Source organism: Ceratotherium simum, chromosome 25 (assembly GCF_057802395.1).
Source record: "Ceratotherium simum simum isolate JZ-2026a chromosome 25, ASM5780239v1, whole genome shotgun sequence".
Taxonomy (NCBI): Eukaryota; Metazoa; Chordata; class Mammalia; order Perissodactyla; family Rhinocerotidae; genus Ceratotherium; species Ceratotherium simum.
In genome coordinates this window covers 22,921,983-22,934,536 of record NC_141924.1, presented here as the reverse complement: position 1 = coordinate 22,934,536, position 12,554 = coordinate 22,921,983, and the positions used below count along the sequence as shown (strand labels likewise).

Sequence of the window (12,554 nt, the reverse complement as noted above, 5' to 3'; positions counted from 1 at the left end):
TTGTTATGATTTTTTGTTTAGCAGTTACTGTGCAGTTTCTGTAAAACATCTCATAGATGAGATAGTCTATTCCCTGGTAGCCTCTTGTTCCTTTAGTCTAAGCAGGTTTCATCCCTTTCTTTCCTCTTCCCCTTCTGAGTTGTTGTTGTCACAACTTATTCCAAGATGTGTTGTGAATTTGTGGTTAAAATGAAGTAATAGTATTTATTTTCGCTGTTTTCCTTCCCGTTATCTTTAGAGTTATAATTAAGTGTTTTCTAATCTGCTCTGATAGAGAGTTGCAATTTTCTGATTTTGTCTGCCTATTTATCCCCTTGCTCAAGGCTTTGTTAACCCTTTCTTTCCTTTTTTTCCCTAGGTTTGAGGGCCTTCTTGATCAAGTCTTGTGGGGGGGATCTTGTAGCAATGAACTCACTCAGCTTTTGTTTATGTGGGAAAGTTTTTATTTCTCCATCATATCTGAAAGATATTTTCGCTCGATATAGTATTCTTGGCTGAAAGTTTTTGTCTTTCAAAATTTTGAATTTATCATTCCACTCTCTCCTAGCCTGTAAGGTTTCTGCTGAAAAATCTGCTGAGAGCCTGATAGGGCTTCCTTTTTAGGTTGTTCTCTTCTGTCTTGCTGCCCTTGATATTTTTTCTTTGTCATTGACTTTTGCCAGCTTTACTAATATATGCCTTGGAGAAAGTCTTTTATATTGATGTAATTAGGAATTCTGTTGACTTCTCTTACATGTAATTCCAGCTCCTTCTCCAGGTTTGGGAAGTTCTCAGTTATTATTTCTTTGAACAAGCTCTTTGCTCCTTTTTCCCTCTCTTCTCCCTCTGGAACACCTATAATCCTTATGTTGCATTTCCTAACATATTTCTCAGAGAATGTCTTCATTTCTTTTTAGTCTAAGTTCTCTCTCCTCCTCCATCTGAAGCATTTCTGTGTTCCTATCCTCAAGATTGCTAATTCTGTCCTCCATATTGTCAGCTCTGTTGTCTAAGGACTCCAGATTTTTCTTCATCTCATCCATTGTGTTTTTCATTTCTAACAGTTCTGTTTGGTTTTTCTTTAAAGTTTCAGTCTCCTTTGTGAAGAATTCCCTCTGTTCAGTAATTTGGTTCCTGATTTCATTGAACTGTCTGTCAGAATTCTCTTGTAATGGTTAAGTTTTCTTATGATGCCTGTCTTGAATTCTTTGTCATTTATTTTGTAGATTTCTCTGCCTTCAGAATTGACTTCTAGGTGTTTGTCTTTTTCCTTCTGGTCTAGAGTATTAATATATTTCTTTATACCATTTGATGGAGTGGATTTGTGCTGGTGCATAGTTATAGTTTCTGGACGCAGGTTCCACCTGCTGCCACTTGCGGGGGGCAGGAGCTGTGTAATCTGAGCCCGTTGCTGCAGTCTCTGTCAGCTGTGCCTGTCCGAGCCTGGGTCACTCCTTGGGATTGCAGCAGGCTTGTGGGGTCTCCCACCAAATGGCGAAGTAGTCATGCAGGGGGCTCAGGGCTGCTGTCACCTGCTTCCATGGTCCTGCTGAGTTGTGCTCCCCACTTCAGGGCCGCTGTGGTACTATGGGCTTTCACGGCAGCCGGGGGGCTTGTTTGGTTTCTGCTGCCCTCTGCTCCTAGGTCACACCAGCCTTTGTGCTTGGGTGGGCAGGGCTTCCCCACTGGGTCCAAGCCTGCGTCACTCTCTGTGGGCTGTGTGGCCCTGAGGGCTCTCCTACTAGACGGGGAAGCGATCACATGGGGTTGCTCACAGGGCTGCCGTCACCTGTTTCCACAGTCGTGCTGAGGCACATTTCCCCCCTGGGGGCCTCAGCGGTGCTATGGTCGCTCCAACCAGGAAAGCAGTCGCACACGTGCAGTGGGCTGCCTGGGGTCCAGAGGATGCTCACCTATCTCCACCACCTCCCTGGGGGGTAGTCCATCCACCTTCAGATGTATTGCTGCTCAGGTCTCTCAGGTGTCCTTATGTGCTGTGTGGATAACCTCTGCTGATCAGTGAATGTCCTTTTAGTTGTAGTTCAAAGGGGGAGAGACACAGGGAACAGCTCACTCCGCCATGTTGCTGACTCAACTTCCAGTTTTTAATGAATTAATAATGTGGAGATGAGGCTGGAATTATCCAAAAGAAATGTGCTATAGAAAAGTAATCTAGATGAAAGCCCAGAGTTGGTGATATGTATGAGGGTCAGTAACATAGAGGCAGTAATTAAAACCGTGAAAAAAAATGAATTTTTCAAGGGCATAAGTACAAAGAGCAGAGTACAGAACTTGTACAGAGGACAGAACTTGAAATGCAGAGGGGAAAGAAGAGTGAGGGAAAGAAACTGGAGGGATCATTGTCATTTGGCAGGAGAAAAATTGGCAGCATGTCATGGAAGCCAAAAGAGGGAAAAAAGAACCCACTAACACTGGGTAGCACTGAATAGACAGAAAATAAGAACTGAGAAGAATCCATTACATTTGTCTAGTAAGAAGTTGTTAGTGATATTCAATAATTTCAGTAGGATGGCGGTTCGGAAGCTAGCAAGTACATACAAAGGAGCTCAGCAGAGAAGATATCATTATGTGAATAACGTCCTAATAGGAGGAACTCAAAGGAAATTTTAGGAGGATATTTGAATCACTAATATACTGAAGTGAAGTTTAGGGAATTGAGGTCATTCATGTTAGATGAACTTTTTTTTTTAAGTAGAAAGTAGATAATAGGTAAGTAATGGGTAAAGGGGGCCGTGGAATGAGAAGTTAAATAAGAGGGCTATGAAGGAATGTTCTTGAATGTTGAAAAATAAAAAGAGCAAGATTAAAATATACTATGTGACTTTACACTGTGAGTTTATAAAGACATGGATTTTCTATTTTTTCCTTCAGCTTATGGCATAAGCAGGAGAGTAAAAGAAACCTGTGATGATTACTACTGGTTAATAAGGGTTTGCTCACTAAAGAGTAGTCAGGGTGATAATTTATCGTTGAGGTAGTTGGGGGAAAGAAAGGAATCAATTGTAGTTGGGACCGAATACTTTGAATTTGTTGAGTAAACGTATTGGGAAGCTAGATTTGGTGGCGGTATTGAAGGGTAGGAGATAAATGGCTAGTAAGTAGGTGTGTTTTGGAGGAAGTAGTCTTTGAGAGAGGATATAGCCCTTCTGGTCTGTAACTGTAGTGATGACGGAAATGAATATTCATGAAATATAATAAGGCCTTCAAGCTTGAAGAATAATCATATGGATGTTGTTGTGACCAAGGATGATTTTGGGTTCAAGACAGAGAGGAAAAAGTAGGAGTTGCTAAAATAAATGATTCCTGGGAATCATAGGAAACTGTAAAAAAGAGTTAAGAGTATTTGAGCAGTTTTCTTCCAGTGCAGTTCTTCAAAGAAAAGCCTAGTATCCACTGTATTAATGAGCTTAGTGTGGGAGTAAAGAACCAGATAGGATCCTTGATGATGATTGAGCAGGCGGGACAGTGTGACTCTCTCCCTCAATCTAAGCAGCTCTATCTTTATCTCTCATATATGTTGAGCTTCTGCATATGCTTTCATTTGAAAAATGGGTTCAAAGTGAAGGAAAAGTTACTCAGCTATTGTGGACAGATGAAACTGCAAAGGGCTTAATATTCAGGCACAGAGGCTTGGTATAGCTTTGTTACTGCACTTACTTGTAGTTCTTCATTGCCAGAGCCTAAGCTGAAGGCATAAAATGTTAGGATTTGAGTCTCAAATGCTTGTTAATTATAATAGCAATAGTAAGCATTTATTGTTTATATGCTAGTCACTGTACTGTGTACTTTACATGCATTATCTCATTTGATCTTCATAATTACCCTTCAGGGTAGTCTTTTATCACTATTTTACAAATGGGCAAAGTGAGACTCAGCCATGGTGTCCAGAGTCACCAAGTCAAGGAATAGGGATGCTGGGACTTAAAGTTGGGTATTTGTCTTCAAAGTCTGAGCTCTTCATCATTACTCTATAAGGCTTATTGAATGTTATTATGTAATATTTTCTGAATTTCTTAATATTCTTATATGTCAAAGAGCAGTAAAATAAAAAATTTAAAGATTGTGACACCTTTCAAAATGATAATAGAATAGATAAAAAGCAAAGCTGCTCTGATTGAAGTAGTTATGAGGGACCTGGAGCTATGCCCTGTCTCTCTTTCTGACTACTCTTGCTCCAGAGGTGTCTGTGGGAAATCTACAGGTTCTTTGGAGTATATTCTGAAAATTATAGCCTTAGAAATAAGGATAATATCATAGGTATAATGTAACAATATTTTAAATTAGTTTATTGGTTTTCCATATAGAATATCAGTCATTCAAAAAGCACAGTTGAATTAAATGTTTTATTTCCTGACTTTTTAAGTTTTAAAAAATGCATCACAGCTGTTATAACACTCAGTTTAAGAGATTGAGTGATTTATCTAGTATAATTCATATACAAAGCTTCCTGACTTTGCTCTGTTGGTTTAAACATGTTATATTAATGCTGAAAATAAATCTAAAATTGTCTGCCTTCTTGTTGATAGTTTAATAGGATCACTATTATTTTATGTATATTTTATTTTGATAACGTGGAAAAAATGGTAAATGACTCTCTTTCTTTTTTAAAACAGGGATTGCTTGGCATTTTGTACAGAACCAGTTTTTGCCAGTTTAGCCAATGTTTTAGGTAACTGGGAAAATCTACCTTCCCCTGTATCTCCAGACATTAAGGATTATAAACTTTATGATGTAGAAACTAAATATGGTTTGCTTCAGGTATGTATTTTTATTCATCATATGAAAAGTTTTTTCCTTCAAAATTGTTTTTGGCTATCTCAAACTTATTAGCCATGTAAACTACTTTATGTAAACCTTTGCATCTTTTCAGTAATTTAAAAATTATTACTATGTCCTAGACTTTTTCTACAGTTTATTGTTAGGCTTAAATTATGTTTGAAATGTATGAAACATAACACCGGTAACCTTTGGAGAAGAGCACTTATTGACTGGTGGATGGGATGGTTCCCTTTTGATTTTTTTTGTTTTAGAACTTGTAAATGCGTTTTATGAACAAAACATTAAATTGAAATAATAAATTACTTATTAAAAATAAAAAATTACATCTTTAAGGAAATTATTTAATAGGTACAAGAGATATTATTAGCCTTTTCATATATGTCCAGTTTTTCTGATTTTCCTTTCCCTGCTTACCAAAATACCTTCAGTTCTATAGGATAAATTTATGCAGTAAATTCTTATTTCCTTGGGGACAGAGATCATTTTATTTATTGTTTTTTTAACAGCTTTATTAGGGTATAATTAATTGGCATACAGTAAACGTCACATATTCAAAATATACAATTATATAAGTTTGACATATATACCTGTGAAACCATCACCACAACCAAAATAATACACATATCCATGACCCCTCAAAGTGTCCTCATACTCTTTGTAATCCCTCCGTCCTGCTCCTTGCTATCTTTCCATCTCTTGTCCCAGGAAACCACTGACTTGCTTTCTGTCACTATGAATCACTAGAATTTTGTAAACGGGATCATATGATACATACTCTTTTTTTTGGCCTGGCTTCTTTCAGTCACCCTAATTATTTTGAGATTCATTCATATTGTTGCACGTCAATACTTTTTTTTATTGCTGAGTAGTAGTCCATTGTACGAGTATACCGTAGTTTGTTTGTCCATTCACCTGTTGGTGGTCAGTTGGGTTGTTTTCAGTTTTTGGTATTGCAAATAAAGCGGCAATGAACATTCATGCACAAGTTTTTGTATGGACTTCTGCTCTCATTTCTCTTGGTTAAATACCTAGGAGTAGAATGGCTAGGTCAAATGGTATGTATATATTTCTTTTTTTTTTGGTGAGGAAGAGTGGCCTTGAGCTAACACCTGTTGCCAATCTTCCTCTTTTTGCTTGAGGAAGATCAGCCAGTCTTCCTCTATTTTGTATGTGGGTTGCTGCCACCTTGATGAGCAGTATGGGTCTGCACCTGGGATCCAAACCCACGAACTCCAGGCCTCCAAAGTGGAGTGTGCCGAACTTAACCAGTACGCCACTGGGCTGGCCCCTATTTCATTTTTTAAAAAACGGACAAACTGTTTTCCAAAGTGGTAGTACCATTTTACATTCCCACTACATCTTTGCCCAAACTTAGTACACTTGGTCCTTTTAATTTTAACTATTCTAATAGGTGTGCAATGGTATTTTAATTTGGAGTTTTAATTTGCATTTCCCTGATGAATAATGATGTTGAACACCTTTTCATGTGCTTCTTTGCCATGTGAATATCTTTTTTGGTGAACTGTTTGTTCAGATCTTTTGCCCATTCTTTGAATAGGTTGTTTGTTTTCTATTATTGAGTTTTGAGATTTCTTTATATATTGTGGACAAAGATCTTTTATCAGATACATGATTTACAAATATTTCCTCCTGGTCTGTGGCTTATCTTATTCTCATAACAGTATATATTTTTTAATTGCAGTAAAATACACATAAAATTTATCATCTTAACTCTTTTTAGATTTGCAGTTCAGTGGCATTAAGTACATTCACATTGTTGTGCAACCATCACCACCATCCATCTCCAGAACTCTTTTCACCTTGCAAAAACTGAAGCTGGGGCCAGCCCCATGGCTGAGTGGTTAAAGTTCCGCACGTTGCGCTTTGGTGGCCTGGGTTCGCGGGTTTGGATCCTGGATGTGGACCTACTCCACTCATCAGCCATGCTGTGGAGGCATCCCACATACAAAAAATAGAGGAGGATTGGCACAGATGTTAGCTCAGGGCGAATCTCCCTCACCAAAAAAACACAAAAAACAACATAAAAGCTGAAGCTGTACCTGTTAAACAATAACTTACCGTACCCCCTGCCTCTGCCCCCCAGCCACTGGCAACCACTATTCTGTGTTTGTCACTGGTTTATTTCACTTCTCATAATGTCCTCAAGGTTTATCCATGTTGTAGTATGTGTCAAAATTTCCTTCTGTTTTTAAGGCTGAATAATATTCCATTGTATGTATTTACCACATAATGTTTATTCTTTTTTTTTTTTTTTTTTGTGAGGAAGATTAGCCCTGAGCTAACATCTGTCGCCAGTCCTCCTCTTGCTGGGGGAGACTGATCCTAGGCTAACATCAGTGCCCATCTTCCTCCACTTTCTGTGGGACGCCACCACAGTATGGCTTGACAAGCAGTGCGTCAGTGCGCGCCTGGGATCTGAACCCCAGGTTGCCGCAGCGGAGCGCACGCACTTAACCACTATGCCACCAGGCCGACCCCTGCATAATGTTTATTCATTCGTTGATGGGACACTTGGGTTGCGTCTAAGTGTTCCAAGTTGAACATGAGTGTACAAATATCTCTTAGAGACCCTGCTTTCAATTCTTTTGGGGATATACCCAGAAGTGGAATTGTTAGATATTATGGTGATTAAATTTTTAATTTTTTAAGGCACAGGCGTACTGTTTTCCATAGCAGCTGCACCATTTTACATTTCCACCAATAATGCAGAAGGGTTCTAATCTCTCCATGTACTCACCAACATTTGTTATTTTCTGATTTTTGATAGTAGCCGTACTAATGGGAGTGAGGTGGTATCTTATTGTAGTTTTGATTTGCATTTTCTTAATGGTTAGTGAATCTGAGCATCTTTTCATGTGCTTATTGGCCATTTATATATCTTCTTTGGAGAAATGTGTATTCAAGTCCTTTGCCCATTTTTGAATCAGGTTGTTTGGTTTTTGTTGTTGTTCAGTTGTAGGATATCTTCATATATTCTAGATATTAACCTCTTATCAGGTACATGATTTGCAAATATTTTCTCCCATTCTGTGAGTTGCCTTTTCACTCAATTGATTTTGTCCTTTGATGCACAGAAATTTTTTATTTTGTTGATTTTTTCTTTTGTTACATGTGCATTTTGTGTCATCCAAGAAGTCATTGCCAAATCCAATGTCATGAAGCTTTTCTCTTATGTTTTCTTCTAAGAGAAGTTCTGGGTCTTACGTTTAGGTCTTTGATCCATTTTGAGTTAATTTTTATATGTGATTTAAGGTAGGGGTCCAACTTTATTCTCTTACATGTGGGTATCCAATTTTCTCAGCATCCTTTGTTGAAACTTCTGTCCTTTCCCCATTCAATGGGCTTAGTACCTTTGTTGAAAATCATTTGACCATATATGCTAGAGTTTATTTCTGGGCTTCCTATTCTATTCCATTGGTTTATATGTCTGTCATTGTATCAATACCACACTGTTTTGATTACTGTAGTTTTGTAGTAAGCATCTGAATTTTTTTTCCCCTAACCGTAAAATGGTTCCAAAGATTAACTGAGATAATTATGTAAAAGCACCTACCAAATGAGTCCCTAAAATATACAATAAGCATGCAGTAGGTTTTTTTCCTTATAAAGTTGGGAAAACTTTTCTAGACTTGAAAAACTTTGCATATTTTATAAACTATATTTGAGGAATAAGCATTTTTAAAAATGGAAATCTTACATGAATTTCATGGGTTCAAATGTATTAATACTGGAGAACATTCATTTGAGAAATATTACTAAGCCCCTAATTGTTTTTTGTACTAGTCACTGAGGATAAATATTCAGGCAATTAGAAATAGCAGGTTGCATCTCAGGAAGTAGTGAAAAATCAAGCTGAAAAGATAGAAAAAGGCCTTGTTCGTGATGGAGGACACTGAAGAATTTTAAGCAGGGCAAATGACCTGGTCTGATGTGCATTTTAGAGCTATTACTCTAGAAGAGTGGAATTTTGGGGAAAACATAAGGGAAATCTACTATATAGGGTTATTTTCCAAATCAAATGTGTAAATTTATAAGTGCTTAGCATAGTGCTTGCATGTAAAAAATAGTTAATGACAGTTAAAAAAATCTCTTGGTTGGGGCTGGCCCGGTGGTATGGTGGTTGAGTTTGCACGCTCTGCTTCGGCGTTGCGGGGTTCGCGGGTTCAGACCCTGAGTGCGGACGTACACACCGCTCATTAAACCATGCTGTGGTGGGATCCCATGTACAAAATAGAGGAAGACTGGCACAGGTGTTAGCTCAGGGCCAGTCTTCCTCACCAAAAAAAACTATATCTTGGTCAAAAATGGTAGGAAGGACTAGAGATACAGAGTGGAATTATGCAAAGGTAGAATAGGCCCTGATGACTGACTGTGGGTTTGGGGGCTGGGAGTGGTATGGAGTCTGATATGATTTCCCACACTTATTAAGTTAATATACCAGCATTTGAAATAATTCACCAGCTGGGACCTACACAGGTTCAGTGACTTGCTCAAAGTGGCAAGGCTAATAAGTGTTGAAGTGGGGCTAGGAATCCAGATATCTTCTAAAGTAACACTCTTTACACTCTTTACCTTTGACCTGCCTTCGTGTTGAAAACTGTAAGGGATTTTTTAGAGAATTCATTCTCATATTTGTTCATTCAGCAAATATTTATTGGAGAGCTGTATGTATGGCATAGTTCTCGGTGCTAAAGATATGGCAGTGAACAAAACAGACACAAATTCCTGCCTTTTGGATCTTACATTCTAATGGAAGAAGAAAGACAATAAAATAAATAAATATATAATACGTTAGATTGTAAGTACTTGTGGAGAGAAAAAGGGAAGAGGGGATAGTTTGGATGGGGAGGAAAGAGGACTTGTACTTTTGAATAGGGTAGTGAGGAAATCTATCACTGAAAAGGAGACATTTGAGTAAAGACCTGAAAAAAACAAAGAAGCAAGCGATACAGATACCTGGGAAAAGAATGATCCAGGCAGAGAGAACAGCAAGTGCAAAGTCCCTGAGATAGAATCATGCATGACATGTTCAAAGAATAGTAAAACACCTGGAGTGGTGGAGAGGAGTAAATAAGAGGATTAGTAGTAGAGGATAAGGTCAGCGAGTTAGTGAGTGGTTAGGTCCTGTGAGGCCTGAAAGCCAGAGAAATACTTTGGTATTTTACTCTGAGGAAAAGGAAAAGCCTTTGGAAGATTTCGAGCAGGAAAGTGACATAATCTGGGTTATGTTTTAACAGAATTCCTCTAGCTGCTGTATTGCGGATTAAGCTGTAGAAAGGTAAGCACAGAAGCAAAGAGGTGAGGTATGTGGCCGCTACAGTAATACAGGCCAGAGATGATGATGGTCCAGGGTAGGGAAGGTGATAAGATAGGATCAAATTCTAAGTGTATTTTGATGTGAAGGTATTGGAATTTGCGGATAGATTTGCTATATAAGAAAAATAGAGTAGTGCAAAATAACTCAAAGGTTTTTGTTCCAAGCAACTGGAAAAAATGAAGTGGCCATTAGCTGATATGGGAAAGACTGCAGGAAGAGAGAATTGAATAGTAGGGGAAGCTCAGTTTTGGATCCTTATAAGATTGAGATACTTATAAAGCATTCAAGGGGGGAGAAGTCAAGAAGGCAGTCAGATAATCAAGTCTGAGCTTCAAAACAGAGGGCCAGGCTGGAGATATTTGGGGGTAATCAGCGTATAGATGGTATTTAAAGCCGTGAGAACACTGAGCAAGAGTAGGTGGAAAATTCAGAGGTCTAAACATGGAGTCCAGGAGGTTGGGGTGATGAGGAAGAACTAGCAAAATAGGCTGGAAAGCAGTGACCAATGGAGTTGGAGGAAAACCTGGGAGAATGGTGTCCTGTTAAGTCAGAGAGCATTAGTTTGCCAAAATCTACTCCTGGAAACAGAAATCTAGTCTTCATTTTTGGTTAACAAATTCCGTGGTAATCTCAGGCACAAATGTAAAAATTACCAAATAGTAATCCAGTGTGTGAATGAGTGGACATCAGTTAATATTTGAAAACTGAGCACACTACTACTCAGAAAAACTGAATTTCGATATGAAGTGTAAGTATATAAAAATATCAAGAATTAGTATCAAATTGACAAAGGTGTCTCTTGAAATTTACTATCTATAATGCAGGAACCAAAGATTCCCTCAGTTTTCAAACTCAGGAATTGAATAAATTTGGATAGCAAAGTGCTTTTGTATCATCTTTTCTTTTGCTTCTGTGCATATAGAGTGGAACTTGATAAATAGTTGTACTCTGGTTTTATAACTAGGTTTTTCCTGCTAATGCTTAGATTGTCTTGGCAACTGAGAATATCTACACTTTTGCATTTATGATGAAATTTAATTGTTGCCTGACATAAAAAATCTTTTATTGGGAGAAGCAGCAGTTGTGATTTTTATGAGACATTTTATTATTGTAATTGAAAGGAGTTTTATTTAATGTAAAAATATCTGGTTATTTTTCTGTTTACAGGTTTCTGAAGGATTGTCATTTTTGCATAGCAGTGTGAAAATGGTTCATGGAAATATTACACCTGAAAATATAATTTTGAATAAAAGTGGAGCCTGGAAAATAATGGGCTTTGATTTTTGTGTATCATCGACCAATCCTTCTGAACAAGAGGTAATGAGGATTTTAGTCTCTTAATTTTTTAAAGCTGTGGAAATTTGTGATTGCTTCTGGAATGGACTAGAGAATTTATAAGCCTGATAAATGTGTAGAAATAGGCTATGTGGTACAGTGGTATGTTTAAATATATAGCTTTATAGAAAATTTCTAGTGTTTATTGTACCTAAGAGTATTCTTCAGCTCATTAATTCCGCAGTAGTTAATGTTACTTGAGAAAAGGATGCTAGAGTTAAGCAAATTTGAAAACTATTGGGTTAAGTAGGTTTTTTGCTCAGAATATCAAGTACACTAACAAACATCGTGAATCTCTAGCGGTGTTTCCCCAGCTTACTATTGGACCACAAAATCTTCTTTAGGGAGCGTGATAACAACAGTAACAATGATAATAACAACTAACATTTACTGAAGCATTTTTCTAAACGCTTTTTATGTATTTACTTATTTAATTCTCGCAACAACTCAGTGAGGTATAGGAATAATACAGATGAGTAAGTTAGGCTCATGGAATAAAATAACCTGCCTAAGTTTAGGCAGGTGGTCAGTGGTGGAGCTGGGATTTGAACCTAGTCTTTCTGCTTCCAGAGCACCTGGTACTTAGTGATTTTGATACCTACCTATTTATACTTAGGAAAATATTGCAATATTTCAAGTTTTTACTATATGTAGTTGTTAAAGGGACCATGATTTGACCTAAGCTAGATTTGTAATTTAAGTAAACATTTTTAAGGGAAGCAGAAAGAATTAGTATTGATTGGTTGAGTATATACTATGGGTCAGGAACTGTGCTAGGTTTGTGTTCTATACATTTGTTTAATCTTACAATAACCTTTTGAACCTATTAACTAAATCACATAACTAGTTAGTGAAAGAACAAGGTTTCAAACAATAATCTTTTTGAGCCCATAAAACTTGAAGCCTGTGTGTGTCATAAAACATATGCCAGACCTTTCCATATTCATACTGCATCTTATAGTGATAATTTGTCATCTGGAAGAGAGCTCCAAAAATCTCAAAGTTATAAGAGTTCTTATTCTTATCTCTCAGTTTGTTGCATGCACTTTCTAGATTTGGGAATTTAGGAATTTTAGGAATGAAGGTGGTGGTGACATTTTTA

The 12,554-nt window shown here is 37.5% G+C and overlaps 1 protein-coding gene across 4 annotated transcripts in view; it reads left to right on the top strand.

Moving 5' to 3' along the window:
* The window catches only part of SCYL2 (SCY1 like pseudokinase 2), a 69,076-nt gene that overhangs the window by 30,479 nt on the left and 26,043 nt on the right, over positions 1–12,554 (top strand). For 3 of the 4 annotated variants that reach the window (XM_014780283.2, XM_004418010.3, XM_087449054.1), the window contains 2 exons: positions 4,614–4,758; positions 11,285–11,434. In XM_014780283.2, the coding sequence (XP_014635769.1) occupies positions 4,614–4,758; positions 11,285–11,434 (295 nt within the window). The remainder of the gene's footprint in view (positions 1–4,613; positions 4,759–11,284; positions 11,435–12,554) is intronic. The other variant, XM_087449053.1, reaches the window with a different exon arrangement.